This window comes from Equus caballus, chromosome X, assembly GCF_041296265.1.
Source record: "Equus caballus isolate H_3958 breed thoroughbred chromosome X, TB-T2T, whole genome shotgun sequence".
NCBI lineage: Eukaryota > Metazoa > Chordata > Mammalia > Perissodactyla > Equidae > Equus > Equus caballus.
In genome coordinates, this window is record NC_091715.1 from 106,969,620 (window position 1) to 106,997,510 (window position 27,891).

Genomic DNA, 27,891 nt, shown 5'->3' on the forward strand with positions numbered 1-27,891 from the left:
AAGGCATTGCACTGTACAATTAGCATGTATATGCAATTTAGCCCTCACAGCAGTCCCGTGATGTATGTACTATTATTATTTCCATTTTACATTTGAGGAAACTAAGGCTCACAGGAGTTAATTGTCCAGAGTAACAGACCTAGCACGGGGAAACCAGCACAGAACTTAAAATCCAAGCTTGATGCCAAGTCTTGTTCATATCACGATGCTAAATAATGGTTTACTATTAAACAAAAGTAGGGGGCTGGCCCCGTGGCCGAGTGGTTAAGTTCACGCCCTCCGCTTCGGTGGCCCAGGGTTTCACTACTTCGGATCCTGGGCTCAGACATGGCACCACTCGTCAGGCCACGATGAGGTGGCGTCCCACATAGCACAACCAGAGGCACTTACAACTAGAATCTACAACTATATACTGGGGGGCTTTGGGGAGAAGAATAAAGAAAAAGAAGATTGGCAACACTTGTTAGCTCAGGTGTCAATCTTTCAAAAAAAAAAACAAAAGTAGGCCTATAAGGATGTAACAATGGAAAGCTTTATAAGTCTTTTAGATCTTCAATGCAAATTAATGTCACCAGCTGAGAGCAGATTTTGACAGGGAACTGTGTGCTGTATATTAGTGTTTGTATGAAGGAGGTGTTGGCAGGAGGAAGGTGGTTGCTAGGGACACCAAAGCCGTCAATCCCTTGAGGGACAAAGGAGAGGAGGGCAGGAAGTGGAAGAGAGAAAAGAGAAAGATACAAGTTTTCCCTTTGGTGTCCCTATTAATGAAAATGATAATGGACCATGGTACAAATAAAGGAGCATTATGGAGGTAGAAAGAGATGTATGCACTTGGGAGCCAGGGAGATCTACCTTTGACTCTCAGCTCTCTCACTTGCATGCTGTGGGAACTTGACAAATCACTTAACTGCTCTAAATCTTTGTTTCCTCATCTGTAAGATGGGGTTTAAAATAAATACCCACTCCCCAGGAGTACTGTGAAAATTAAGTGAGACAGGGTGATGAAACGTAATGGAATTCCATGGAAGATAGTTATGATGGTCGGACAATCTTGTGAATATACTAAAAACCACTGAATTGTACATTTTCAAAGGGTGAACTTTGTGGTATGATATTTACATCTCACTAAAAACATTAAATGACAACATAAATAAAATACCTAGCACAATGCCTGGCGCAGAGTAAATACTTTATAAATGGCGACAAGTGTTATTATCTAATTGTTATGTGTTATCCTTATCATTTTGATGATGATGATGAAAAATATGACAATCATTATCTCTGATAGCTCTGAAAGCAATCCCGATATCTTAGTAGGAAAAATATGACTCTGTGAGCACATTAGTCAAGAGGATGAGATGAGTGGGTGGTTTCTGGATACATTTAGATCGCAGATGGGATTACTAAGCTAGGAGCTCATTTGGCATCTACAGGAAGCTCCGGGGACTTGGGCAGCTGGGTCACCTTTCCAGAATGAATTACAACTTCCCCCTTGGGCTCTATCAACACTCCTTTCGGGAGCCTCGGCTATCTGTGGGCCAGATGGATATTGAAGGATCTTTGACAAATACTAGGAGAACTGCCAAAAGCCACCAATAGCCCAGCCAGTTGGAAAATCATGGTGGCCTTTTTGTCACTTGTGTATTTATTAAGCACCTACTGAAGGCTTAAAAAACAAGACTCTTGTTAAGAAAAGTTTAGGAATTTAGAAACTCAATTAATTTTTAGAAGAACTTTGCGTTGATGGAAAGTTTAAACTCAAAGAAAATAAATGCTGATTTGAAAATAAAGTTGTATCAACATAATTCTCTTTAAAGTCAATGGTTTGCGTTTTGTGGATTTAAAAAAAACTTCTTTGGTTGTTTATGTAGGCTAGATTAAAATTCTTCTCTGCATTTGGGTAGGTCCCATCTGGCAATTTACAGATAGGCTGACCCATCTGCAAAGCAAGTTGGTCAGTGCATACGGGCTGTAATGCAAGTGAGCAGGAGTGTACGTTTTGGATGGTCAGGGACCGGAAACATATGGGTTTTATTTAATAGCATTTACTAGTCAGAGTCCAAGCTGTGAACATTTTGTTTGGAGAAGGTGGTGAAGGAGAGAAAGGAAAGGCTAGCCATCATTTAGCACTACAATTGGCAGTAGTTAATGGCATGAAGATTATAAAAACTAGACATTCTATTTTTAAAGGAAAAAAAGAAACTTGGTTCAAATAGCCTATTTGGTTATTACCTCATTTTCACTCAAAATGCTGCCAAATTATGTTGTTAGAATCATCAGCAACACCTAATGGAAGTTTTGTATGTTCACAAGTTTTCTAATAAAATTTGTGTTGTGTGCTTTTTCTAATGGCTATCCCTAAGGGACCAAATTCTCAGGCTAATATAAATGCCACTTGCAAATCCATAAAGATGGTGGTAGAAACTGATTAGTGTACAAAGTTGCTCGAAGTTCAAGATGACTGAAAATAAAGTTCAACCAGGACTGTGAGTAAAGTGAATTTATGTTGCTTACTCTGTCAAATCCAACAGATAAGCTCTGTTCATGCTAACGTTTGGCCACACTCCCAGTTCTCCCCCATACCTGGGAGAGGAGGAATTGGGATGATTAATGGGTGAGAACTGCTACTCCCTACCTTTTGTGGTCCCATCATTTATGAAGAGGGGAGTGAAAATGGCTAGGACGTGCTTCCCTTCTGGATGCCTATTCCCATGAGCCTCTAGCCACCCACCCCCACCCTCGATCAAGTTCTTCCAAACCCATTTCTTCTCTAAGGACCTGCTCCAGTCACACGCCCTAGTCAACTACTCTTGTCCATTGCAAACTGTTTTATGGATATATATATCCAGACTTGGATATAAACTCTTGCATTGAATAAAGCTCTATACAAGAAAAGACCAAGACAAGCTAAATATTAATCTCACGCTTAAGGGGCTCATAGCCAAGTAGGGGAAAATAATAATAGCAATAATATCAATGGTAACAGCTGTAGTAGTGGTGGTAATGATGACCATTTATTAAGTGCTTAATGTGTGCTAAGTACTTTACGTACATGATTTCATTTAATTCTCACAATAAACATTATTCATTCATTCAACAAAATTAAACAAATCAGACTGAATCCCACTTCTCTGGAAGCAAAGGAGACTGAGAGGCTTTCTCCATTGAGGTAGGAGGAGAATCAAAGGAGTAGAATCTTGGAAATCAATCAAAGAAAGTTTTTTAAGAAAGAAGGAGTGAAAAGCCATTTCAAATGCTGATAACAAGTCAAGTAAGATGAGGACTGAGAGATGACGGTGGAATTAACAATATGTATGTCACTGGTGACCTTTGTAAGAAAGGAGTGGTGGCAATGAAAGCCTGATTAGAGCAGGTTCAAAAGAGAATGGGAAAAGTGGAGATTTTGAGTATAAACAACTATTTTAAGGAGTTATGCTGTAAGGCGAGTAGAGATACGAGATGGTAACTATAGGAGGAGGTGGAGTTAAGAGAGAGTTTGATAATACTAACAGCTAATAATTAATAGAGTACTTACTTTGTGCCAGGCACTATGTTAACTGCTTTATATGTATTAGCCTGTTTAATTATTATAGCAACCTTGTGAGATAGGTACTATTACTCTAGGTCACAGATGAAACTGAAGCTCAGAATGATTAAGCTGTCTGCCTAACGCAGGGTTTCTCAACCTTGACACTACTGACATACTGGGCTGGATAATTCCATGTTGTGAGGGCCTGTCCTATGCACTGTAGGACGTTTAGCAGCATCCCTGTCCTCTACCCACTATATGCCAGCAGCACCCCACCAATTATGGCAACCAAAAATGTTTCCAGACATGGCCAAATGTTCTATGGTGTGCAGGACTGCTTCTTGTTGAGAACCACTGGATAAAGATCATACATCTAGTAAATGATAGAGCCAGGTCTTAAAAGACTGGTTTATCTAGCTCCAAAACCCATGCTTTCAACCATTGCACTTATTTGTACTACCAAGATGGCAAATTTCCCCTACCCTGTTCTGGGTGCCTGTGGATCTCTGAGAAGTGGGAAGAATATCTGGCCACTGGAGTAAGGGCATTCCTACTTACGAGCTCCATGGTTCAGGCTTGCATATAGCAACCTGTCTTTCTCTCTCTCTCTCTCTCTCTCTCTCTCTCTCTCTCTCCCACACACACACACACACACACACATCTGGCCTTCATAATCAAGGAAATGAGTTTTAGAAAACTTCTTAAAGTCTCTTTCCTACTCTGGACCTCCATACCTAAGATGAAATGGTTGGACTAGATGATCCCTGAGGTGCCATCCGGCTGTGCCATCCTGGAATCTAAATGTCCTCCATTTTCTCATGAGGTAAACTCTTTTTTGGGGGCTAGGGGGTAAGGGACATTTGAGGACTTTGAGTTTGGAAGCTGGTCCAAAGTTCCCAGGCTGTGTTTGTTTTTGTGTTGCGTTTGCTTCTTCCCACCTGGTTTCTCTCATTGTTAAGGGCCAACGGCCACTCTGGTTTGGGCCATGAATGTGGTGGGGTGGGGGTCAGTGGCTCATGACCGTCCTGAGCTGCTCCACATGGGGTGGCCATCTACCACTTGGGCTGCAGAGGAATTTGGTTGCTCCTTGTCTCGCTGGGCTGGGCAGGGCCCCCTCCCCTCGGTGGTGGCCTTGGGAACTGACCCCGAGAGGCCCCCTTGCAAACCTCAGTTGCTGGGCACCATGGGGCCGTCTGAGTGTGGGAGTGGGCGCTGTGCTCTGGGCTCCCAAGAAGCGGGGACTTCCAGGGACAACGTGAAGAGCCATGCAGGTCCCTGGGCAGGATCAAGTTCCCCTCAGGAATCTGGGAAACTCAGATTGATGGAGGCACTGTGGGGGTTGGTCAAACTGTGGGCTCGGGGATGGTTTGTTATTAGGCTGTGATGAACCTGGGGGAAAGGAGGAGGCAGGGGGCTCTGTGATGCTACACGCTCTGCTTCCTCCAAGGGACCTTGGAGCCCTTCAAGTCTGACTCCTCATTTTACGAGGGAGGGAGGAAACAGGCTTCGATCCTGCTCTCAGAGTTTGAGCTAAGTTCGGACTTGATTTGGAAGGTAAAACTCAGAGAGAAGTTAGTTTGTCTTACTCTGATGCCAATCACTGGAGACATATGCCCTCAGTTCCAACAATGGATTTTATCGGCTCACTAAACTCCCTGTCACATGCCTCAAAAACCAGCCCATGTTAGGCACTGTGGGACTCTGGGTGTTTTTGCCCTGCTGAGCCTCTCTGAGTCTCGATGTTTCTATCTGTGCAAGAGTGGGGACCTTTGGAGTTTGCGGGGATCAACATTAGTATCCATGTGGATATACCGGTTTAGGTATATTTCTGAGTTCATGGAGTGTCTGAAAGGGTTTTAAGAATAATAAATGTTGCTCTATATGAACACATGTGGCTTTTCTCTCTATGTATGTTCAGTTAATAATTCTTCAACTGAATTGCAAAAGCTATGTTTAATCCCTGGCTCCCTTCCCTCCCTGAGCTTTGTGAAGTTTAAGGTTCTGTTCTTACAGCAAAGGGGCCGTGTCTGGGGATCCTGTTTAGACCTGTCTCTTCCTTTTGTTTGCTTTCTTTTTGTCTCTCTCTGGGGAAACCTGGCTCCTGAACCCTCGTTACCCCTCATTCCATTCTGGGCCCCACAGCATGTTTCCCCACAGCTCCCTCCTTTGCTCATAGCTTTACTGGCATTCTCCCAGCAACATGTGAAGGGGGCAGCTATCACTGACTAGTGTCAGCTCCAAGAGGGAACCCAACTAAAGCAATGGAATGCCAAGTCACTACAATTACTTGAACTAGCAAAGACATGTACAGGGACAGAGACCATAGTTTTCTTTATATGGACAATAACCAAACATATACATTAATCTCCTTGGGGTCCAAAGGAATGAGCATTATTGTCTTTGGGTTTTCAAAAAGTAAAAAGTAAAACTAAGCTTGTAAAGCTGAGGATAAAAAGTATAAAAGCTGTCATAACAAAGCCAAGTGCTTAGCTAAGTCCATATATGAGCTTGTTAAGTCACAGCTGGTATTTCAGGATAAGGGCACAATTCTAAGATACTCTGTAGATTTCTCTGCTGTCCAAACTTTAAAATCTGTCTTACGTGAAACAATGACTTCCTTCTTTCATGAACCCTACCTTTCATTCATAACTCCCACAACAAAATGTGTCAATTAGGAAACAGATGCTCTTTCAGAACCCATTGACTTGGCCTTCCTCACTGGTCACTGTAGTAACTGCAGGAGCTTTTGGTGACCCATAAAGAAAAGCATCTCACAGATCTCTCTGTACCCAAGACAGGGTCACCTCAGTGCTGCTGATTCCACTTGGTTTTGGAATGAATTTTCCCCAGGTGGGATCAGTAGGTACTAACCAATGGAGATACTGGTTTCCAAGGAGTTAGAGGAATATGAGGGAAAGGAACTAGCACCATCTTCCAGCTAATGAAAAACACAGAAAACTGATGCATTCATTTAAAATGAAGACAAGCCCTCACCATCAAATCATTATTTCAGGTGAATGTGTCTGTGTCTCTGTATGTGTGTTCAAGGTTGGAGAGAATCATTTAAGGAAAGATAGGATCTGAACAGCAGAAAATGCAAAGTTTCCATTCTGCCGTGCTAGGGGATTTTGAACGTGCCACTTAACCTCTAAAAATAGAGAGCATTCTACCTGTCTATCATGCCCTGTACAACCCCCACCAAATTAATCTTCCTAAAGAAACATTTTTGTCATAATATTAAAAAAAAGAGGTTGCTTAATCACTCCAGTCCATACCAATATCTCCTTTTGAGGACATGTGCTCTGCCATTTAGACTTTCAATCAATTGCAGTGGTGCAAAGTTAAGCAATGCTCTGTGTATGTGTGTGTGTGTGTGGGTGTGTACGTAGTCTCCCTAAGTAGACGTCTGGTACTTGTAATATGTTTGTGTTCCCCACAGTTCCTGCACCAATATTTAGCCACCAGAGTGCTTTCTTAAATGTTTGTCTAGTAGGCCTGAACTCCACACAACACAACGAGAAAAACAAAATACAGATCGTAGTCTAGGACCTCTACTTCTATAAGTAAAAGCGGTCATTAAATAATTGACCATGTGCTTCATTTGCTAAAATAAAAAGCTCCTTTGAAAAGATGACAGTGAAGCAAATTTCTGCAAAGCAACGCACATTGTTTCCCATCGACTTTTACTATAGCTTAAGAGAGATGCCATGCAATTAATTTTGTTAAACATTCTTGGAAGACTTCCATTAATACAAGTCTTCTCAGAATAGACACCAAGTTACTTCATCGACATAAACTTGGTAATTTCATCTACACACATTTCTAACTCCTTCGCAGTGAACTTCCATACAGTGTGTGGCCCACATAAAGGGACAGACTCGCATCAAAGCTGTAAAAACTGACATGACTCTCACAAAACTTGTAATCACAGATGAAAACCAGGCTTTTCTTACACATGGATTTCATTTCTTTAACTTTTTAAAGACAAGGATATTAGGAAAACATTTTTAAACCCAGACAAAGATATAAACAGATGCTATACATGCAGTCAGGAGTTACTTCTCACTGGGGCAGGGGAAGGACGATTGATTTGTTGATATCTGGTCTATGTCTTCTTAGCAGATTGTCTCCATTACAAGTATTCCTCCATTCACTACAATCCAACCACAGTGAGCTCAGCTGATTATGGTCATGGGATTAGGAGGCTGTTTGACATGGTGGAAAGAACACTGAGCAAGGTGACGGAATACCTGTTCAAATCTCAGCTATGCCATTTACAAGGGACCTTGGCAGAGTCTCTTAACCTCACTGAAACTGTTTCTTCTAAGTGTCTTCATATTTAAAGTGAGGGAAAGAGCATTCACAGGCATGCTGGGAAAGCCTTTTATAAACTATGATATGCCACTTGGGGCTTGGAACCAACCTCCCAGGCTTGAGATTTTATGATTTTTAAATTTCTTTGTGTTCTCACTTCTCCCAACTCCTGAGATCCCTATTGCTTTATTTTATATGAAGTTGTCAAGATGAGGCTCTAAAGTTGGTGGAACAGCTGTTCTACAGGGAAAGAGCAAGAGATTTCAGGACACTTATTGTTTTCTTATTCAAAGTTTTTTCACCTCTGCTTGTGAGTCGCCATCTATTTTAAGTATGGTCTAGGCCAGTGGTCACCAAATCTTTTTGATTGCATATCCTTTTCAGGTAAAAAATTCTAAGCATGCTTCCTCTCTCTCTCTCTCATGTATATATTTATAATATATATGATTATATATAATAATTTATATATAAATATATTACAAGTTATATACATATATATGTATATGTATACTTTACATATATATGCACATACATATATATTATGAAACATACCTAATAGAAAATGTAAAAGAATGCGATAAAGATGAAATAAATAGCACGTCAAATGTCTTGTTAATCATGATGGCTTCATTACATTATTAGCTAATATTTCAGGTCACAATACATACTTAGGGCAAGATCTTTCATTATTGAGAATGAGTGTAAATCCATATTTCATACACTCTTCTTGATTATTCTTGCATTCCTTTTTTGCTGACTTCGTCTCAGGTATAATTAGATTGTTGTGGTTTTCACCTCATAACGCAGCTGATGGAAAAACACATCCTACGAGTAGGAGAAGTATGAGCACTGCTATTTGCATGGGCTTACATTATTAGTATTATTTTCAATACAAGGTTTAAGCTACTTGTTCACTTTACGATGGTTAATGTAGCTAGATAAACATAATCCATAAATCCACTTAACTGAGCCCAAAGAAATAGCAATATCTCTGGTATACACCCAAGAAAAAAGAGTGAAGGCCCTGGGGTCACCCGCTTCCATCTTGCAGACTCCCATGCTTCCCTCAAAATACCTTACAATGCATAAGCAACAGGAAAGCTGAGGATAGGCCCACCTGGTGAGAGTGCCAATGACAATATGTGTATTACATATTTGAAAGGCTTAATACTAGCAATGATAAAAACTAATACTTACATAGAGCTTGGTGCACTACACACTGTTTTAAGCATTTTATATACATTAAATCATTTAATCCAAATCTTAATTTCTTTCTAGGTTTCCTCAATTTAAATGGAAATAGAACTTGTAATATTTTCTTTTACACCCCAATAGATTGACTTGCATGCACCGCCGTCTCCCAATTTTGGAGAGGGCACTACTAATCCAGGCTCTGAGATTTAGAATCTCTGGATAAGTGGGATGCTTCTATAAAGTATATCACAGCGAATCTTTCTGATATCTTGCTGCGATAGTTTCAAGCCTACTGATAGATGACAGAAAACAGGGACTGGTGACACAGGAAGAAATCCCAGGCAACTGAAAGCAGAGGGGAGAAACTGGATGGAGGCCATGGTGGGGAAAATGGGAATGAGGGATGGAGAGCTAGAAATGCTGGAGTAACAGAGATAGAAGCTTGGAAGGAGAAAGGAGGAAGTTAGAGAACAGGGAGGAAAGAGAAGAACAAGAAGAGGAAAGGGGTAAACAGCTGGTGAGGGAAGATGAGGGCAGACTCTAGAAAGAGAGAATATGTTACACCTTGGCATGCAAGACGCTCACCCATGTTTTGATATCCAGTGTCTCTGACATATGGGTTAGCATGGCCAGTACAAGGAAAACTGAGCAGTCTCTAAAGATTCGTGCACACAACTCCTCCCCCAGTATGCAGGGTGAGCCTGCCTCCTCTCATCCGAGAGGCATATGTAATTTATCCAAGCAATGCAAGGATAGGGCAACGCTTAACCTAAAAAATGACTCTCTAAAGCTAGAATGTAGGCAGAATGATTCCTAGGCTAAGCAGGGAAGATATTTTGGAGGTATGGGTGGTGAGAAGATATCCCTGTGACTCTCTTCAAATCACACTAACCAGATGCCCAAGGAGCGGGTAGAGGTGCACATTCCTGCAGGAGCGCAACTTCAGATGTTGGGAGCTTCCAGCCTCAACAGTGAAAAGCCACAGCAAGTGATTTACGTCTGAGGCAGCTGCCAAGAGACCATTCTAGAGGGTAGAACACTGTCAAACATTGCCCTCCATATCTCACTGCAACACTAGAAAGCATGATAAGACACTCTAGGGGCAAGGAATTGTCACAGTACAGTAATGTGGTGTCTGACTTAAATCATCAGAGCTGGTAGGTTCTTTGAGATTACCCAGCCCAAATCTCTCATTTTACTTATGGGCAAACTGACACCCTGAGAGGGGAAAGCACCAGCCCAAAGTCATCCAGTTGGCAAAGCTCAGGCATGGCACTTAGGTCTCTGGATATCTACAGCAGTGCTCTTGACTCTACAGTTGTACATTTATCTCCTCCTCCAGCTCCTTGGCTCCTCTCTAACAGAAGCCTACCTCGCTAGTATGGAAATATGTTTCATATATCCCATATTGTCCCCATATGATCAAAGAAGGGATTAAGATAATCACGAACATCTGCTGGGCTACGATTGCATCTTGATTCAGGGCAGAGACACTAAGTTTTAACATTATCAACAATCATCCTTGACCTAAATAACTATATTTAAATACACAAGGACCCTTGGTTTTTTACCTCCCTCCCCTACTGCCACCCAATAGCTACTTCCCTGCACGAATGCTATTCCTCTCCCCCAACAAGGAAGAAGAACAAGGGAAACTCAAGGCTATCAACTCTGCATAAGGTTAAGGGGCTTTAAGCAAAAGGTTTGGTGGGGAGGAGGGTGAAATCAATGTCAAAAAGAAAGTTTGTGATTATCTTTGGCTCACAATTATTCGTGAAGGTCCTCACCTTGGAGGAAGAATAAATTGCTGGTAGTAAACCAAAAACATTTTGCCAAGTCCCTTGCATTGGTAGGCACAGAGTAGGAAGCAATCAGGCAAAAGAAGAGGTCAGGGTCAAAAACACAGAGGAGTTAGAGCAGAATCCCAAAGCAAGCTATAGGAACCAGAGCGTGAGAAAGAGCTGGAACCCTTACAGTTAATAGGATCTAAAAAAGATATGGAAATGACTGCCTTGGTCCTTTGCCTTCTTTTAGCATAAGGGATTCTTCCCTAGACAGGACACTCTCATCTGCTTCACAGTGACCTAACAGCTAATCCAGGATGTGAAGAGTAGGGCTGGAACCATACCCATCAAAATTGGTTGGTCAGTCCTTCTTGAAACAGCTTGTGGTGCCTACTGCCCCTGAAGAGTCTGAGAAGACCCAGTCTCAGCTCTTTAGGAGTTCACAAAGACAGTGGAGAGCAGACAAATCAAAAGACTGCTGTAGTTTAGTATGAGAGAAGAGCAGATAACCTCAGCCTTGCAGATCGTGCAGCTTTCAAGAGGACATGAAGTCTGTGTTCAGTTTTAAAGGATGGGTAAATAGAAGCAAGTTAGCAGAGAAAGGGTAGAGCAAGTGGAAAGAAGTACATGTCAAGGAAGTAGCAGGTATAAAACCTGGAATATGTCAAATAATGTAGGAGGTTCTGTGAACTCGAAATAGTTCAGTTCATGTGTATAGCTTGTTTTGCTTTCTGAAGGGAGAGGCTCCTAGTGATGAGAGATAATGCTGGAGAGGTAGTCAAGGGCCAGGCCATGGAGGATTTGTAAGCCTACTAGAGTTGAGATTTCATTGTGAGATCTATGGGGAGCCATTGAAGGATTTTAAGCCAGAGTTTCATGATCATCTTTCTGTTTTGGAAAGATTATGACAGCAGAGTGGCAAATGGATGGGAAAGAGTGAGACTAGAGTTTGGGAGACCAGTCTGGAGCCTATTATAGTAATTCAGGCAAGAAATTATACAGGCCTGGATTGGAGATACAGGTATGGAGAAAAATGGATGGTTTTGAGCTCTATTCAGAAAGATAAATGGACAGGATTTGATGATGAATTGGAGGTGGTAGTGGGAAAAGGAAAGGGAAGACCAGAATGACTCCCAGGTTTCTGGCTTGAGCATGAAGTGCTTGGTGGTGCCATTTGCTGGGATGGAAAAGACACAGGACTTAGGAAGGAACATGTCTGGTGGAGGTTGATGGTTGAATTCTGTATGAAACATGTTTGTGGTGCCAGTGAAAATACAAGCAGAGATATCCAGCAAGAAACTGAAGATGCTGACCTGAAGCTAAGGAGAAGGTCTGAGCTACAGTTAGAGATTCAACATTTATAATTGTATGGGAGGTAGCTGAAATTCCTGGAATATATGCAACCACCCTGGGAGAGGCCTACAGTGAGAAGAGAAGTAGGATGAGGACAGAACCCTGGGGAGTGCCAATCAAAGTAGGAAAGGAACTAGGAGAGAATAGTGTTATGAAATGCAAGGGAACAGAGAGTTTCAGGTAAGAAGGAAGTGTCTCATGCAGCCGAGAAATCAAGGAAGATAAGAATGAAAAATGTCCACTGGATTTGGCAACAAGCAGGTTAGTGGTGACCAGTGTTAGTAGTGAGGCCAGCTTGCAGAGGGTTGAGAAGTGAGCGGGCAATGAAGGCAAGAAGTTTGACTGCAGGCAGCTCCAGCAAGGCCTAGCCACCCAAGGAGGTCATGCGCAATATGAGCTTTCACTTTGGAGCAGTAGAAGATAAGGTCATCAGTGTGTGTGGTAGTGGTTGGTCAGGGCAGGGGTCTAAGGGGTACACAGGGAGGATGGAAAGATGTACCCAGGAACTGCTTAATTCAGGAGAAAATGGAAAGGCCCTTTGGTAGCCATGGTACCACTCAGCTGACACAGAGAACGCCAGCTGTTTGCAGGAGGAGAGTAAATTGAAGCACTGGTTGTTAATGCATCTGGGCTCTGGAATTTACGGGAAACACACTTTGTGACAGAGAAGCAGCAGGATGCAGGCACAAGATAAGGAATTCAGAAATCTGGGCTGTTCCTCGTGAAACTCAGGCTAGCCTCATAAACTCTCTAGCTAGAACATAGCTTCCCAAGCCATAAAACAGGGGCAAATAGCTCTTACCAAGGGGGGAATCCAAACATTCCCTGTGGTTTGAGATTATCTGTGACAATGCTCCTCTAGATGGCATGGATAATTAGGAACTCACCATGCTGTATATAAACACCAGAACACTGTAAAAACAGGGAAAACTCTGAAGTTATATTAAGGAATAGTGGGCTTAGAACAAAACAAACAGTCCTGCCTGCTCCCAACTCAGACAAACACACACTGATGGAGTACAATTCAGAGATACCTTTCAGATCCAGTAGGAAAAAAAGGGAATGGATGGAAATGTCAACCTAAAATGTTCTGTTCAATCCAATGGCAGAAAAAAAATACCAGGGAAGAGGACAACTCAAAAAAATACTTCTTCCAGATAATAACACCTACACCCAAGAAAGAAAACTGAAAGTCAAACATTAAATCCAAATTTAAATGTCCGGGGAAGAAATCATTTAGTTTAACATCACTAGGCATGTCATTTTTTAAAGTTGATGTTTTCCTAAAGAAGGCTAAATAAGGTTTAGCTACTAACAGGCTAGTGACCTTGGGCAAGTCACTCATCAGTTTATTTGTTGAATACCAGATAATAATACAGACCCAGGGGAAAGATGCTTTGGAAAAAAGCAGTGCACCGACACTGGGCAAGGGTTTTTACCAGGCAGGGCATACCTTCAAGAAATCAGCTTGAGATAGCTTAAGACAAAAAGCGTTGGATTGCAGTTGTGCAGGAGTGGTAGGTGTTGTGTAAATGTCCCAGTCAGTTCAAGAGGCCTTTGGCAAAGGAAAAGTACACACTGCCCAGCAAGCTATGTGCTTGATGTCTCCCCAAGGCAGGAGGCAGGCCTGCCAAGGGCTGCAGCGTATCTCGGGGGCGACCCAACGTTCCGTTCCCCTCCCAGCTCGCAGACCTTGAGAGGAACAGCTTGAAATCCAAATGGGGCCCTCTTCTCAGCTAAGGAAAACAGTCTCAAATCTTTCTGACATCTGCACAAAAGGGGTACTGAGGGGCTGCCCTGCAGGGTCAACAGTGCTGGGGCCAGTTTAAACAATCCGGCTTGGCCCTGGGAATGCAGGAGGGTAGGGAGGATGACTAAAAGGGACCTGGCAGCACAGGCAGCTTCAAGCATCTGTGTTCACAGGATCTGCCCCATGTGCACTGGCCTCCTCATCTACTTGGGAAATAGGACATCCCTGCTCTTGACTCATGAAATACAGCTTGGTCTGGTTCAATAACCTTGACAAACATTCCCAGAAACTTCAGACTTCACAAATAAACTTTTAGGAACATGTTTAACTGTGTGGACTCTGAGTCTTTCAAATTTGAAGAAAAAAATTTGTGTGGTGATGTTCTATTTTCCTCCATCCCACGCCCCTTCAGCCACTCATATTTTCAAAGGAGAAGCCAGACTAGGGCTCCAGATGTTTGGAACGCAAATGAGGGCTCCTCATAGAGGAAATCCATTGCCTTCCATCTTCAAAGATCAAAATCTCAGCCAGGGGTTCAACAATGAGGTCATCGTAGGCATGTTTGCCTGGTGTAGGACTGACCTCCGTTCAGATATATAATAAGATTTTCTACTTTTAAAGGCTTTTCAACCCCAGAAACAGTCCAGAGCTGTTTCTCGTTTCCCTGGCCTTGAGGCCTGACCAACCACTACCTGTGCCCTACACCCATCAGGAAAGGCCCTTTTGTGTTAAACTTCAAATCTCATCTGCTTCCACTTGGGCCATTTTTATTTGCTCTGTCTTTGCAGAGGTAAAGGGAATCAGTAAGAATTACCTCTTAGGAAAGTGGGTAGAGGATATGTCCAGGAAATTCACAGAAGAAATACAAACGTGCAGTGAATATGGGAAAAGACACTTAAACTCACTTAGTCTGGGAAGTGGGATGGTTTTCACACATACCAGTAAAAATATAAAGTGTTGGCAAGTGGAAAACATGGATACTCTTGTACAATGCTGATGGCAGTGTAAATTGGAACACTTTGTGGGGTAACTGAGCATTAGCTTTGAAAATTAAACATGCCTGTTACTCTGGTATCTGATAATTCTGATCCTTAGTATCTATGCTAGAGATGAATACAAGGAGGCCTGTTCAAGGATTTCCACGGTAGCACTGCTATTTTTTTAAAATAGCAAAAATTTGGAAACAACCTAAGTATTCATCAAAAGAGGAAGGGCTGGGGGCTGGCCCAGTGGTGCAGCATTTAAGTGCGCACGTTCTGCTTTGGTGGCCTGGGGTTCGCTGCTTGGGATCCCAGGTGCAGACATGGCACCACTTGTCAAGCCATGCTGTGGCAGGCGTCCCACATATAAAGTATAGGAAGATGGGCATGGATGTTAGCTCAGGGCTAGTCTTCCTCAGCAAAAGGAGGAGGATTGGCGGCAAATGTTAGCTCAGGGCTAATCCTCCTCCTCAAAAAAAAAAAAAAAAGGAGGAAGGGCTGCACTAAACTATGAGGTAGAAGAAAATATCTTAAGGACATATTAAGGGACCAAAAAGACAAAACAAGTTACAGAATATATACTTACAATTATATTTTCAAAAGAAACAGAAAGTGAAACATCTTTTTTACATATTTGTACGTATTTCTGATTATGCACAGAAAAAGACCAGAAAAACAATAGTGGGACTGAGAAAGCATCAAGGGAGAATTTTGCTTTCTGCATCGCTTGCTGTTAAGAATGTATTCATATATTTATTGTAGAATTATTTTTTCTAAAGTGTTTCCTGGTTGTAGATCGGAGGCAAAGGCATGGGTCTCGGTGGCTACAGTCAACATGACGTCCCTGGGAGGCAGCAGAAGGTAAAGTAAATAGGTGAGAAATCAAAGGACCCAGGTAATAGCCCGAATCTGTCATCAATTTGCTGTGTGACCCCGAGAAGTCATTTTCATTCTCAGAGTCTGTTTCCTCTGTATAATCAGTGGATAAGATGAGAAGCTCACTAAGCTACTTTCCCTTTCTGAGATTTTATGATTCTCTAAATCTATGCCTTTAATGTATAATGGGTCTGGTTCCTTTTGATGAGGAGATGGCTTTTTATTCTCTTCCTTCAAATTCTGGCATAGTTTGACATTTCACTTTACTGCAAATGGAAGATAATGAAAGAGAAGTTGGAGCGGTCACTCTGTTCCCTGTTCAGCTATGTTTTTGAGGGTTTGGTTGACCTATTTGTACTACCTTCTTTTGACAGTGTAAGGTCTCAGGCTTGTTTGAGTGTGATGAGAGTGCAAATATGATGCTGGAAGTCAGAAGATCTGATTCTATACAGGGTGGCTATAAATTCTGGAAACACAGCTTATACTTTATTTTTTTACCTATTGAATCCCCTTGAATACTTTTTCTGAATTATAATAAAGATGCAGGTTTATTCAGTGAAAATCAGAGATACAAATAATCCAGGGCAACACATCACATATGCATATACAGGGATTGATGGCAATGTGTCAATGTACTGTGTTCACTGCAATTTGCACAAAAATTTGAACTGTGCATTGCTAATAAGGGACGATGCCAATACATTGTATATAGCACATAATGCTTTTAAACGCAACCTATGCCTTAACATAATATCTATAAATCATTCTTCATGTATAGTCGCCTCTGTTTCTGGAGTTTATGCTACTCTGTACCCTTGATTTTGGATGAGTCACATCCCTAGTCTGTAGATAACAATTGGACCACTTGTTCCCCAGGGTGGTAGGGAAGAACCAAGTGGATATAAATGAGCTATGAAAATTTACACATATCTACAAACATATCATAATCTGGTTTTGCATAACCTAATTGCCTTTTGAAAATACTCCAGATGAAACCTTGAGGAAACCCTGGCATTAAGTCAATGAAGGAAACCTCTTCCTGGTCCCTCAGAGACTGACAATCTAGCTCTGCCTATCATTAGTTAGCAAAACTCCTTCCAGCTGGTCCTCATCACTTTGCTTGTTCCATGAGGTCATAAGGGTAAATTCTAAGCAGTTTAATTCTAAAGAAAACACACACTTCAGATAACAGCTCCTGTGACTATTTGTCTTTCAACAATGAAAGAAGCAACTTACTCTTGCTCCTTTCTCAGGAAAGCATTTACAGCCTCCACTGCAGTCTTGGCCCCCGCATAGCTTTCCATAGGATTTCTTCTCTCCCTATTAAAGAAAAAAAAAAAAAGGAAAAAGTTAGTAAACTGTATGAACCAAGAAGCAACGTTGCCCCAGCGAACCTAATCCTTAGCCACGTTCCTCCTAACCAAATAAATTTAGAGTAGCTTAATCATCTTATTTGATGGTGTCATGAGTCACATGAAATAAAAAGTCATCTTAGTTAGCACCCTTTTAGGTCAGGTCTATACCTCACTAAATAGCCAGTTTGGTAGCTGGTTTGGGAACTGTGACTCAGATACCTTCTCATTGGTAGGAATTCCAGTCACAAAATACAGGAGAATTTCTTTATATAGGGCTGGAAATAGGCCCTAGACATATCCCTGTGTCCCACCGGACTTATATATTTGCACTCATTGGGAAGGCAGTAGCTGTAGCAGAGAACTTGAGAGAAATTCAAGTGATAGAAATGTAATGATAGATGAAAATGGCCACCGTGTACTGTGCTCGCAGAATTGTCCTCCTCAGGCTCCACTCTCAGCACACCATTCAAACCTTACAGCGACACCTCTGTGCCCAGTTAGTCAGATCAATATTCCTCAGGTGGTATTGTACAGTATCTCCCAAACTCTCCAACTTCCTTTTTCTTCTCTGCTTTGTTGTTATGATGATTATTATTACTAGCTGAATTTCTACAAGGCCCCCGCATGACCTGACATGTGCTGACCCTCTCCAACCTCATCTCCTCACTCTCTCCCTGGCTCACTCTGCTTCAATAACACTGGTATTCATTCTATTCTTTGAAAACTTAAGCCTGCTCCTGCCTCAGGGCCTTTGCCCTAACTCTTACTTCTGCCTGGAATGTTCTTCCCCTAGATGTTTTTTTTTTTTTTATTATCCAGGTCTCAGTTCGATTGTCTATTCTCAGAAAGGCCTTTGGCTTTTCCTGACCACTCAACCTAAGGTAGCCCTCAGATACTTCCAATCATAATTACTAAGTTATCTTCTCAACATTAAATGTTCTGTCCCCCATGACCAGAATGTAAGCTCCATGTAATTATCGACCTTATCGGTGTTGTCCAACGTTGTATCTCCAAAGTGTAAACCAGTGGATGGCACGTAAGGATTGTTTGATAACCACGTGAATGGAGCTGGGGTTTGAACCCAGGTATGACTAACTCCAAAGCCTTGACCTTGACCCTTATGCCTTAGAGTTTGCTAAGTCCTCTGTCTACTAGAGCCTCAATGCAAGGACCAAAGATGAGGAAACTGCCATTCTGACCCCATTCACCTTGGGACAAAGCAAAACATAAATTCTAACTATTATCTGTAATAAGAACTCTATCTCTCAGATGGATTTAGTATCATCCAACTTTTTTGTTTAATGTTGGCTGTTTTTTTCAAAAGAGAAAGGCATATTTATGAGCTAGTCTCACACTTAATCATTCTTGCCTCTTTGTACTGTGCGCTTTTTCCTAATTCCCAGGGAGCACGGTGAATTTCTCAGTTGGTCTCTTATCTCTTTAGACATTCCCACAACACTTTATCACCACAACACTTTGGTAATAAGGTAGTGATGGCAGAGCTATGACAGAATACTGCTATTTTAGATGCCAAACACCTTCCTGATATGAGATATTTTATCTCTCTTATATGCCTTTGACATAGTAAGTGCTATCGTACACTTTCCAGTTTGCCCTCCATTTTATGGTATATAGGACAGGCAAGTTTTCATAAAGGGGAGATCAAGAGGTGCTGTGGGAAGAGGAAGCTGGGGGCTGGCATAGAATAGAGAACAGAGAGACAGGGAAGCATTGAATTGAACCTCCACCTATGCTATCACCTTTATCTAATGTTGAGTACTACTCTATTTCTTGGGACTATGGATAGTTTATATTTGCTTCTCCATATATTTCTGTATTTTCCAAGCAATCTTCAGTGAACATATATAATTAGTAAGAAGAAAAAACAATACATTACTAAATGATAAAAGTCATCCTCTTCAAGGGAGAGGACTCAACAGGTGTTGCCAAAGTTGAAGTGGTATTTATTTGAAGCTATGGCCTAATTCCAAACAATGCCTTTTGGTTGTTCCATAAAATTTGTCTATTGTGGATCAAAAGTTTCCAGATCTATAGTATGGAGCAAGGAGACCCGAGGCAAGGGACCTGAATAAGACAGGGAAAAAGTCCCAATAATAGGAGCTGAACATGTAAGGAGCAGAAGCTAAGGTTTCTTGGGAACTTGGCAGAACAAGGAGGCAAAGACACCCAGCTAAGCTAACAGACAGGAAGTCATCACTGTCCTCTGTCACTGAGAAAAGTAACCAGAGAAGCCTCACTGGCCACAGGCAATTTCCTGTAATGCTGGCCCTGGCAGTTCCCCCAGGAGTCTTCAATTACAGTGAGGGGGGAAGGATAAAAGGAGTAGTTTCCAGAGAACATGACAAGACCAGGCCATGAGGAAGTCTCTGCCCTATCCTGGCTTGTCTGGGGACACTTCAATCCCTGCTCAACCAGGCCACATAGCTGGTGTCATTCCTACCCTGGAATGCTCTCCCTCTTCCTCTCAAACTCCAACCCCTCCTTATGCCCACAGCAAAGTAGAACTAGAAAGCCCCTGAGAGATTACCTAATACAGTGGTTCTTAACTTGATCAGACCAGCACATCATTTTTTATTATTAAGTATTTATTATTCTTTCTTGCTATCCTAAGAATAAATTCGTAAGAAAAAGTTATAATAAGGATGTAAGCAATAGTTTTAAAAGCACACATTATACCATAATTGTATTGCAAGGAACAAACAAAAGGAAAGTCATTTATAATGAAACAATGTGTAGTTCAATATGTAAATGCTCATATATGACTGTGTCAGAAGATGTAATAATGTTGTCAGAGGCCAGTGGCTCAATGCACAATCACCATGAATGCAACAGCCTGCTGAAGCAGAATGACATTGGGATATCGTATTGGTAACTCAAATACCATGAATGAAGTTGCCATTAATGCAGTGATTCTCTGAAATGGTGAAAAACTCAGCATCAAGTTCTAGAAAAAAAGTTCAATCTTTCCTTTATTTACTGGATAGTTTTAATCTATAATAACAAAACCATGAGAAAATTCATTTCAATATGTAAAATGTGGTTATATTCTAGGCTCAGATAATATAAACAGTTTTCACCTCCATGAATGTCCAGAGGTCTTCTAAATGTAGGGCAGGATGCAGGACAATTCTTCATAGTGTGCAGAACATCTATTATTCCTGGCCCTTACCTAAGAGACCCCCAATCATTTTGACAAAAAATGCCTTCACAATTTTCCAAAATACCTACTGGGGGTAGGGTACTTCCATTAAGAACCAATAATCTAATTCAAATCATCCATTTTACAGATGAAAACACTGAAGGAAATTACTTTGGTCCAGCTCACACTGCTAGCGAGTAGACTCTAGCACTTCTGACCCTAACTTCATATTCTTCCCACTATGCCATACCTCTCAAGGCCAAGTTTAAGTTTCATTTCTTTCATGACACTCCAGCTCGGTGAAAAGACCCAGCACACACTAATGTCCCACTCGTTGGGCAAGTGTCACATGTTGCTGTGGGACAGTCCTTGTAATGTTCCTTAGGTTTCACGGCTGAGAGTCTTGTTTCCTCAACCACACAATGATGTCTATAAGGGAAAAGTTAACCTATTTACCTCTTCCTTTTTTCAAGGAAGATTAGCCCTGAGCTAACATCTGCCAATCCTCCTCTTTTTTCTGAGGAAGACTGGTCCTGAGCTAACATCCGTGCCCGTTTTCCTCTACTTTATATGTGGGATGCCTACCACAGCATGGCTTGCCATGCGGTGCCATGTCCACACCCGGGATCCAAACAGGTGAACCCCAGGACGCCCAAGCAGAATGTGTACACTTAACTGCTGCACCACCGGCTGGCCCTATTTACCTGTTTGTATATTCCCACAGTGTTAGAGAGGCAACCTACGTTCTAGCCACTACCTGAGGCAGTATACCTTAGATAAGCATATAAGTTCTGAAGTTCGTCTGTATAGGCTTAAATCTTGGCTCTAATATTTCTGAGTTAGGTGACCTCAGGTGAGTGAGTTAATCTCTGATACCCAATTTTCAATCTGTAAAATGGGGATGGCAACAGTATCTACTGTACAGTGGTTGATTGGAGAATTCAATAAGATAAAGCATGCAAAGCACAGTGCCTGGCTTATAGTAAGCTCTCAGTGTCAGCTATTATGATTACATTAGTATTAGCTTTGCCACACTACTCAGCATTTCTGTAACACTCTGGTCTCTCTCTGGAGCTTATAGTCAAGTGGTATGCTACGATATGGCTATGCCAGTTTGTCTATGGCTGGTGTCTACGCTGCTTGGTTAGACATCCATTTGGATTTGTTGATATCTGTGTATAACTGATTATTAAATATTTTTAATATCACCAGTATCTCACACCTTTGTCTGTTCGCTGATGCTTGTCCCTTTGTCAAATGCTTTTTCTACCCCCTTTTCTCATTTACCACAAACTGATCTTCTATTCATTCTTATACACCATCTTTTTGGTGAAGATTCTACCAAATTCTTCCCTCTCAGCGATTTCAGGCAGAAGTTCTTACTCCCTCCTCTTTGCTAATGGTGCTTTGCCATATTTGACTCAATCTATTTGGTTCTGTCATCAAACGGGGAACAGGACTCTTTCTTATTCTTCTTTGTAACCCTTGCACAAGCATGTACTCAATAAAGTGCTGTGAAATAATTGCTTTCATTGAGTTACAAGTGTTAGACCAGCTCCACTTGGGAGTCTCTCTCTCCTTTGGTTTCCTGAGATAAAGAGTTACATCACAGTGTCCCTTCCACAAGCCATTATGTTTTCCCAGTCATCATCAGTGCATTCTGCTATGAGTGGCGGCAGGGATGACAATGACAAAAAAGGTAACCCAGGAAGTGAGATGGAATGTAAGAACAGCTTAGTTTGAGTGACTGAATGGTTGGCAAAGGTGAGTTATCCTTGTAAGCAATTCTTCCAGAAGCTTAGGTCACAGAAGGTTAGCTGTGCAACATTTTATTTTGACCATTTATTCAACAAGTATTTATTAAGCACTTATTGTGTGCTAGGCACTGTGCTAGACACAGGGGATTGAGGTGTATCACACAGCCACAAGTGAAATCAAATCCCTGCTCTCATGGAGTGCACAATCTAGAGGAGAGGACAAACAGTAAACAAATAAATATTTCGTCCATATTTGTCAGATGATACGTGTTATGGAGGAAAATAAACCAGAGTAAGAGGGATAGGAAGTGTTGGGGTCAGGTTGTTATTTTATACAGGGAAGTCAGAGGAGGTTTTGCTCATATGGTGACTTCTGAGCAGAGAACAGTGTTTCTCAAAGCACAGTCCTTGGGCCAGCATCATCAGCCCTGGAAACTTGTTAGAAATGCAAATTCTTGCCCCCTCCCAGACCTACTAAATCATAAAATTTAGGGTGTGACCCAGCAATCTGTGACTTAACAAGCCCTTATGGTGATTCTGATGCACAGTAAAGTTTGAGAACCTTTGCTGTGGAAAATGAAGGAGCAAGCTATGTAGTAATCTGGGGAAAGAGTGTTCCAAGCAGAGGGAAGAGCAAGAGCAAAGGCAATAAATGAGAGAACATGCTTGATGTTTTGGCCAAGCAGGAGGGGGCCAGAGTGCTGGAGTAGAGTGAGGAAGGGGAATGGGAGAGACGATGAGGCCAGAGATGTAGCAGAGGCCAATACATGCAAGATTTTATAGACCACTGTAAGAACTTTGCCTTTGGAAAAACATTGAATGGTTTTGAACATAAGAGTGACACTTACTGATTTACATTTTAAGATGACTCACTCTAGCTGCCATGCGAACTGTGGTGGGGCAAGGGTGGAAGCAGGAAGGCCACCTAAGAGGCTGTCATGGTAGGCTAGCAGAAGGATAATGGCGGATTGAACCAGAGAGTCAGTCTTAGAGACTGGCAGAAATGAGAGGATTCTGGATATGTTTTGATCATAGAGCTGCTAGGGTTTGCTGATGGATTGGATGTGGGATGTGACTGAAAGAGAGGAGTCAAGGATGACTCCAAAGTTTTTGTACTAGGCAACTAGAAAGATGGAACTGTCATTTATTCAGATGGAGAAACCTGTTGGGGGGCACTAGGAATTCTGGTTTTGAGATGTCTATTAGACATCTAATTGGAGAAATTGAAAACCTGGTGGCTATGGCAGTCTGGAGTTCAAGGAAGATTGCTAGCTTAGAGATGTACATGTGCTGTCTTAGTCAGCTGAGACTCGACTATGTTGTGGTAATGAACCCCAAATCTCAATGGTTTAACATAACTAAGGTTTATTTCTTGCTTATGTCACAATCCAATGAGGAACAGGCAGGTCTCCTTAGTGGCTTTCTTCCAAGGGTGACTTGGATTTCTAAGCTGCTTTTGACTAGCAATTCTACCACCTTAGATGCTAATACTTGCTCTTAATTGCCCCTGACTGTACTCATATTCTCCTTAACAGGAACTATACACTCTGCACAACCTAAAAGCATGGAAAGTAGAAGAGAACAGGGATTATTTGGCGAGCACCACCTATGCTACCACAGGTATGTATATAAAGCTACAAGCCTAGATGAGATCACCAAGGGAGTGAATGTAGATAAAGGGAAGAGAAGACATCCTGGAATTGAGCACCAAGGCACTTCAATGTTAAGAGAACATGAGGAGGTACCAGAGAAGGAGTCTGAGAAGGAGCAGCCTGTGTGGTAGGTAGATAACTAACATAGAGAAGGGTCCTGGAAGGCAAGTGAAGAAAGTATTTCAAGGAGGAAAGAGCGATAAATCATGCTAAATTGTTGATAAGCCAAGAAAGAAGGAGTATGAGAACATACCGACGGATTTAGCAATGTGGTAATCTGGACCAGAGCAATTTCAGAAAGGAGAGCTAGGGAAATGTGGCAGAACCGTGAGGCAGCTCTAAGGGCCCACTTGAGGGTAGTGGTCATGGACTTAAAGGAACACACGTTATCAATATTGTGAGGTTTTCTTTAGCCTTGTTCAGCCATGTTGGATATGGATGCAGATTAGCAGGAGAGTTAGATTTAACCAGGGTTGGGTTCTACTAGGTGAGAAGGATAAAGGAAAAGAGGGTCATGGGATTCAAAGCTGTCTGGAAAGAAGTAATTATAATGATGGACCATGGAATCTAGGCTTCCTAAGAAGGGAAGTGAGCATAGGTGGTGGGTAAGAGGCAGCAAAAAAGGTAGTAGACTCAATGGATGATTGATCCTGGCGAGGTTAAAGAAATGAGTGGGGTTTAGAATTGTGACCAGGTCTCAGAAGAAAGAAGAGGTGGTGCTATTCAGATGCTAGGGCCTGTTAATACTCTACGTGGTGCAAAACAAGACAGTCCTCGGAATATACCAAATACTTCCTGAACTAGCTCAGTAAGCGATTGTTGAAATGGCTGCTCAATCCTGGTTTCATACAACATAAGAAAACTATTTTGTTTTAATAATGTCAGCTTTCTTCAAAACACCTTTCACACCAAGTCTCATTTGATTGTCGACCACAAATCTGAAATAGTGTTTTAGATGTATGGGTATGTGTAGAGACACACACACACATGCAATATTACAATGCTTTCTTTATACCTTCACCTACCCCCTAGAGAGTAAGTTCCTCTGAGATAAAGATGTTGGTTCGTTCACTATAAGGAAAATCAATTTAAACTTACCTCTAAGCCTCACTTTCCTCAACTATCAAACAGGGATGATAATATTTGACTCCATAGGGCTTCACGAGGTTAGAGATAATGCCCCTAGCAAAGTGCTTGGCACATATAGCATGCTCAGTGTATGTTAGCTGGCATTATTTATAATTACAGCATCTACTACTGTGCCTGCGGATACCTAATAGTGTTCACTGAATGATTCAAATTTTAAAGATGAAGAAATAGAGGCTCAGCTGTTGGTGACTTCCTCAACAGAGGAAGTTAAGTATCAGAGCTGGGATGAGAAACCAGGTATCCTTACGCTCCGCCTCTTGTCTTTTCCACTAGACCCGCTGCCACTAGTTCCAGGAATTAGCCTGAAATTGCGAAGTCAGGAAAAGAAAGATAAGTGTGAAGAGAGGTGCCTTTTTTATATTTTATGTTTTTTATCAACATTGGTTTACTCACGTTACAATAGTACTGTACTATTTGTATACTTTCTAAACAATCTTCATATATCATTGTCATAACTACTTGTGAAACAAAGGAAGAATTTTTATATGTCAATTTTCCAGATTAAAAAAAAGAATCTGAGTCTCAGAGACTTGGTGTCACTTGCTAGTTAAGTCACAAAGTGAAGACTCAAAGCCAGGGCTTCTCTTTTCAGTGTACAGCTAAATTTCTAAAAGGGGAAAATAATCCAAGACGCTGAGGTGCTCTTTCATAATCTTCATTCCCTCACAGTGGACTCAGGATCCAGAAACCCAGAGAGGCCTCTTTGGCTGGATCAAACTTATTCCCCAGGCCACATTCATAACGATGGCTACCAGTCACTGAATATCCACTATGTGCCTGGCTAAGTACTTCATTTTTGTTATCTCACAGAACTGTCCCAACTACAGTGTAAGGTAAGCACTGTTACTGTCATTGTTTCACAGATGAGGAAACTGAGGCTTAACAGGGTTAAAGAGTTTGCCTAACCAAGGTCACACAGTGTGGAAGTGGCACAAATTCAAACCCAGGTTTAATTCAAAATCTTAGCGCTCTTCCACTAAGCCAGGCCCCCTTTAGCATCATCCTAGGTTTCTGAACTTTGTGCTAATCATACATGGAGTCTGGCTTTACTTTGAGAAATTCTAAAACAAAACCCGTTCATTGAAATTTAAACACACACATATTAAACCAAGCTGAGTCTTGTCCCATGTTTAATGTGCACTTGCCTCTTAAGAACAGCTCCTTATGAGTTTATGAATGAGAGGTTCTGTGGGAGCTGGCTCCCTACCAGGTGGGACTTGTCACCCACACTTTATTTTAAGGATAAAGCTGACACCAGACATTGCTGAGTAGTTCAGGAAGGCATTTCCCTCCAATGTCTGTCTAACTGTGTTCACACACATACACGAACACAACCAACAGGGTCAGGGGGTGGGGAGAGGAACAGGCATTCTGGATTCCACTTGGAAAAGCCCTAGCCAGCCAGAATGAACCAGGGCCTAAGGGGATGTAGAGTCTAGCTAGACTTTAAAGTGAATTTACCAAGCAAATGCTTAAGACATGCAAATAAACAAACTAAATGTTGTCCCATAATGTTCTTAAAATAGATGCCTCCCTTCCCTCTGCCAGTGAGTACTTATTAAACAGCTATTAAAGAACAGCATTTCCTAGGGCCAGTCACAGAGAGCAAGTGAGAAATCTTTGAGCTTTAAGGCTGGAAGGGGCCTGAGGAACAAAGGTCCCACAGTTCACACATAGTTATGGTAGCCAGATTTAACGAATAAAAATATAGGATGGTGAGTTAAATTTAAATTTCAGAAAAACAACAAAGAACTTTTTCATATGTGTGTGTCACAAATTAGCATAAATATGTCCCATGCAATATTTGGGACATACTTATACTATGAATCCATTTGTTGTTTATCTGAAATTCTAATTTAACTGAGCATCCTATATTTTATTTGTAAATCCTACAAGTAGCATCATGACACACTTGTGTGACAAGTTCAGTTGTGAGGTGTGTCTAAAGTAATTGTTAGTAATAATATTTAAAATACGAACTCTGCAACTTACTTATCTTTTAGAAAACTGAGAGGGTATTCAAGTTTCTTTCTGTAATTCAGTTGCTCTTAGTCATCTGCAATCTAATATGATTTCCAAAGCAGAAGGGAAAGCTAGAGTTATAACTATCATTGTAAGGATTAGATTCATTTATTTACTCAATAGATACTGTTGCTTGCTGTGTACTAGGAACAGTGCTAGATGCTGGGGATATGATGATAAAAAATTTGAATATAACTTGTATAGGAATGTTCACAGCAGCTTTATTCATAATAACCCCAGAGTGGAAAGAGCCCAAATTTACATCAATAGGTGAATAGATAAACAAATTGTGGTATATTTGTACAATTGGATACTATTCAGGAATAAAAAAATGAACAAACTATTGATACATGTAACTGCATGGATGAATCTCAGGACAGTATGTTGAGTGAAAGAAGCCAGAAGCCACATAAGAGCATATTCAGCGTGAATTCACTTCTACAAAGCTCTAGAACATGCAAAGTGAATACATAACGACAGTAGTCAGAATAGTGGTTATCTCTGTAGGGGTATGGGGCTGAAGTTGACTGGGAATATAAGAGTACCTCCTGGGATGATGGACATGTTCTGTATCTTGTTTGGAGTGATGTTTATGAGAGTACACATTTGTCAAAACTCATGGAACTATACGTTTATAATTAGTACATTTTATTGTTTGCAAACTAAAATTCAATTTAAAAATAAATATAGTCCCTGCCATCATGGAGCTTACATTCTCATATGGGATATAGATAAACACTTACACAAATATTTGAGGAATAATAATTGTGAAAAGTGTAATGGAGAAAAATAGGATCCTGTGAAAGTTTATAATCCTTAAGTCATTAAGACATAAGAATTATTTCTTCATTCAACAAATACTTATTGAGTGTCTACTCTGTGCCAGGCACTGGATTATACCCTGGAAGCATACTGTTAAATAAAATAGACTTGCTTTCCTGCTCTATATTCTTATAGAGGAGAGAGACATTGGAAGGGTAAATAATCTTTTAATAATAATTGTGCTGTATGATACA

General features: G+C 41.3%; 1 protein-coding gene across 9 annotated transcripts in view; it reads right to left on the reverse strand.

The window, feature by feature from the left end:
• Window positions 1–27,891, reverse strand: part of COL4A6 (collagen type IV alpha 6 chain) — a 256,618-nt gene that overhangs the window by 123,065 nt on the left and 105,662 nt on the right. For all 9 annotated transcript variants that reach the window (XM_070256859.1, XM_023633922.2, XM_023633924.2 and 6 more), the window contains one exon: window positions 17,017–17,100. In XM_070256859.1, the coding sequence (XP_070112960.1) occupies window positions 17,017–17,100 (84 nt within the window). The remainder of the gene's footprint in view (window positions 1–17,016; window positions 17,101–27,891) is intronic.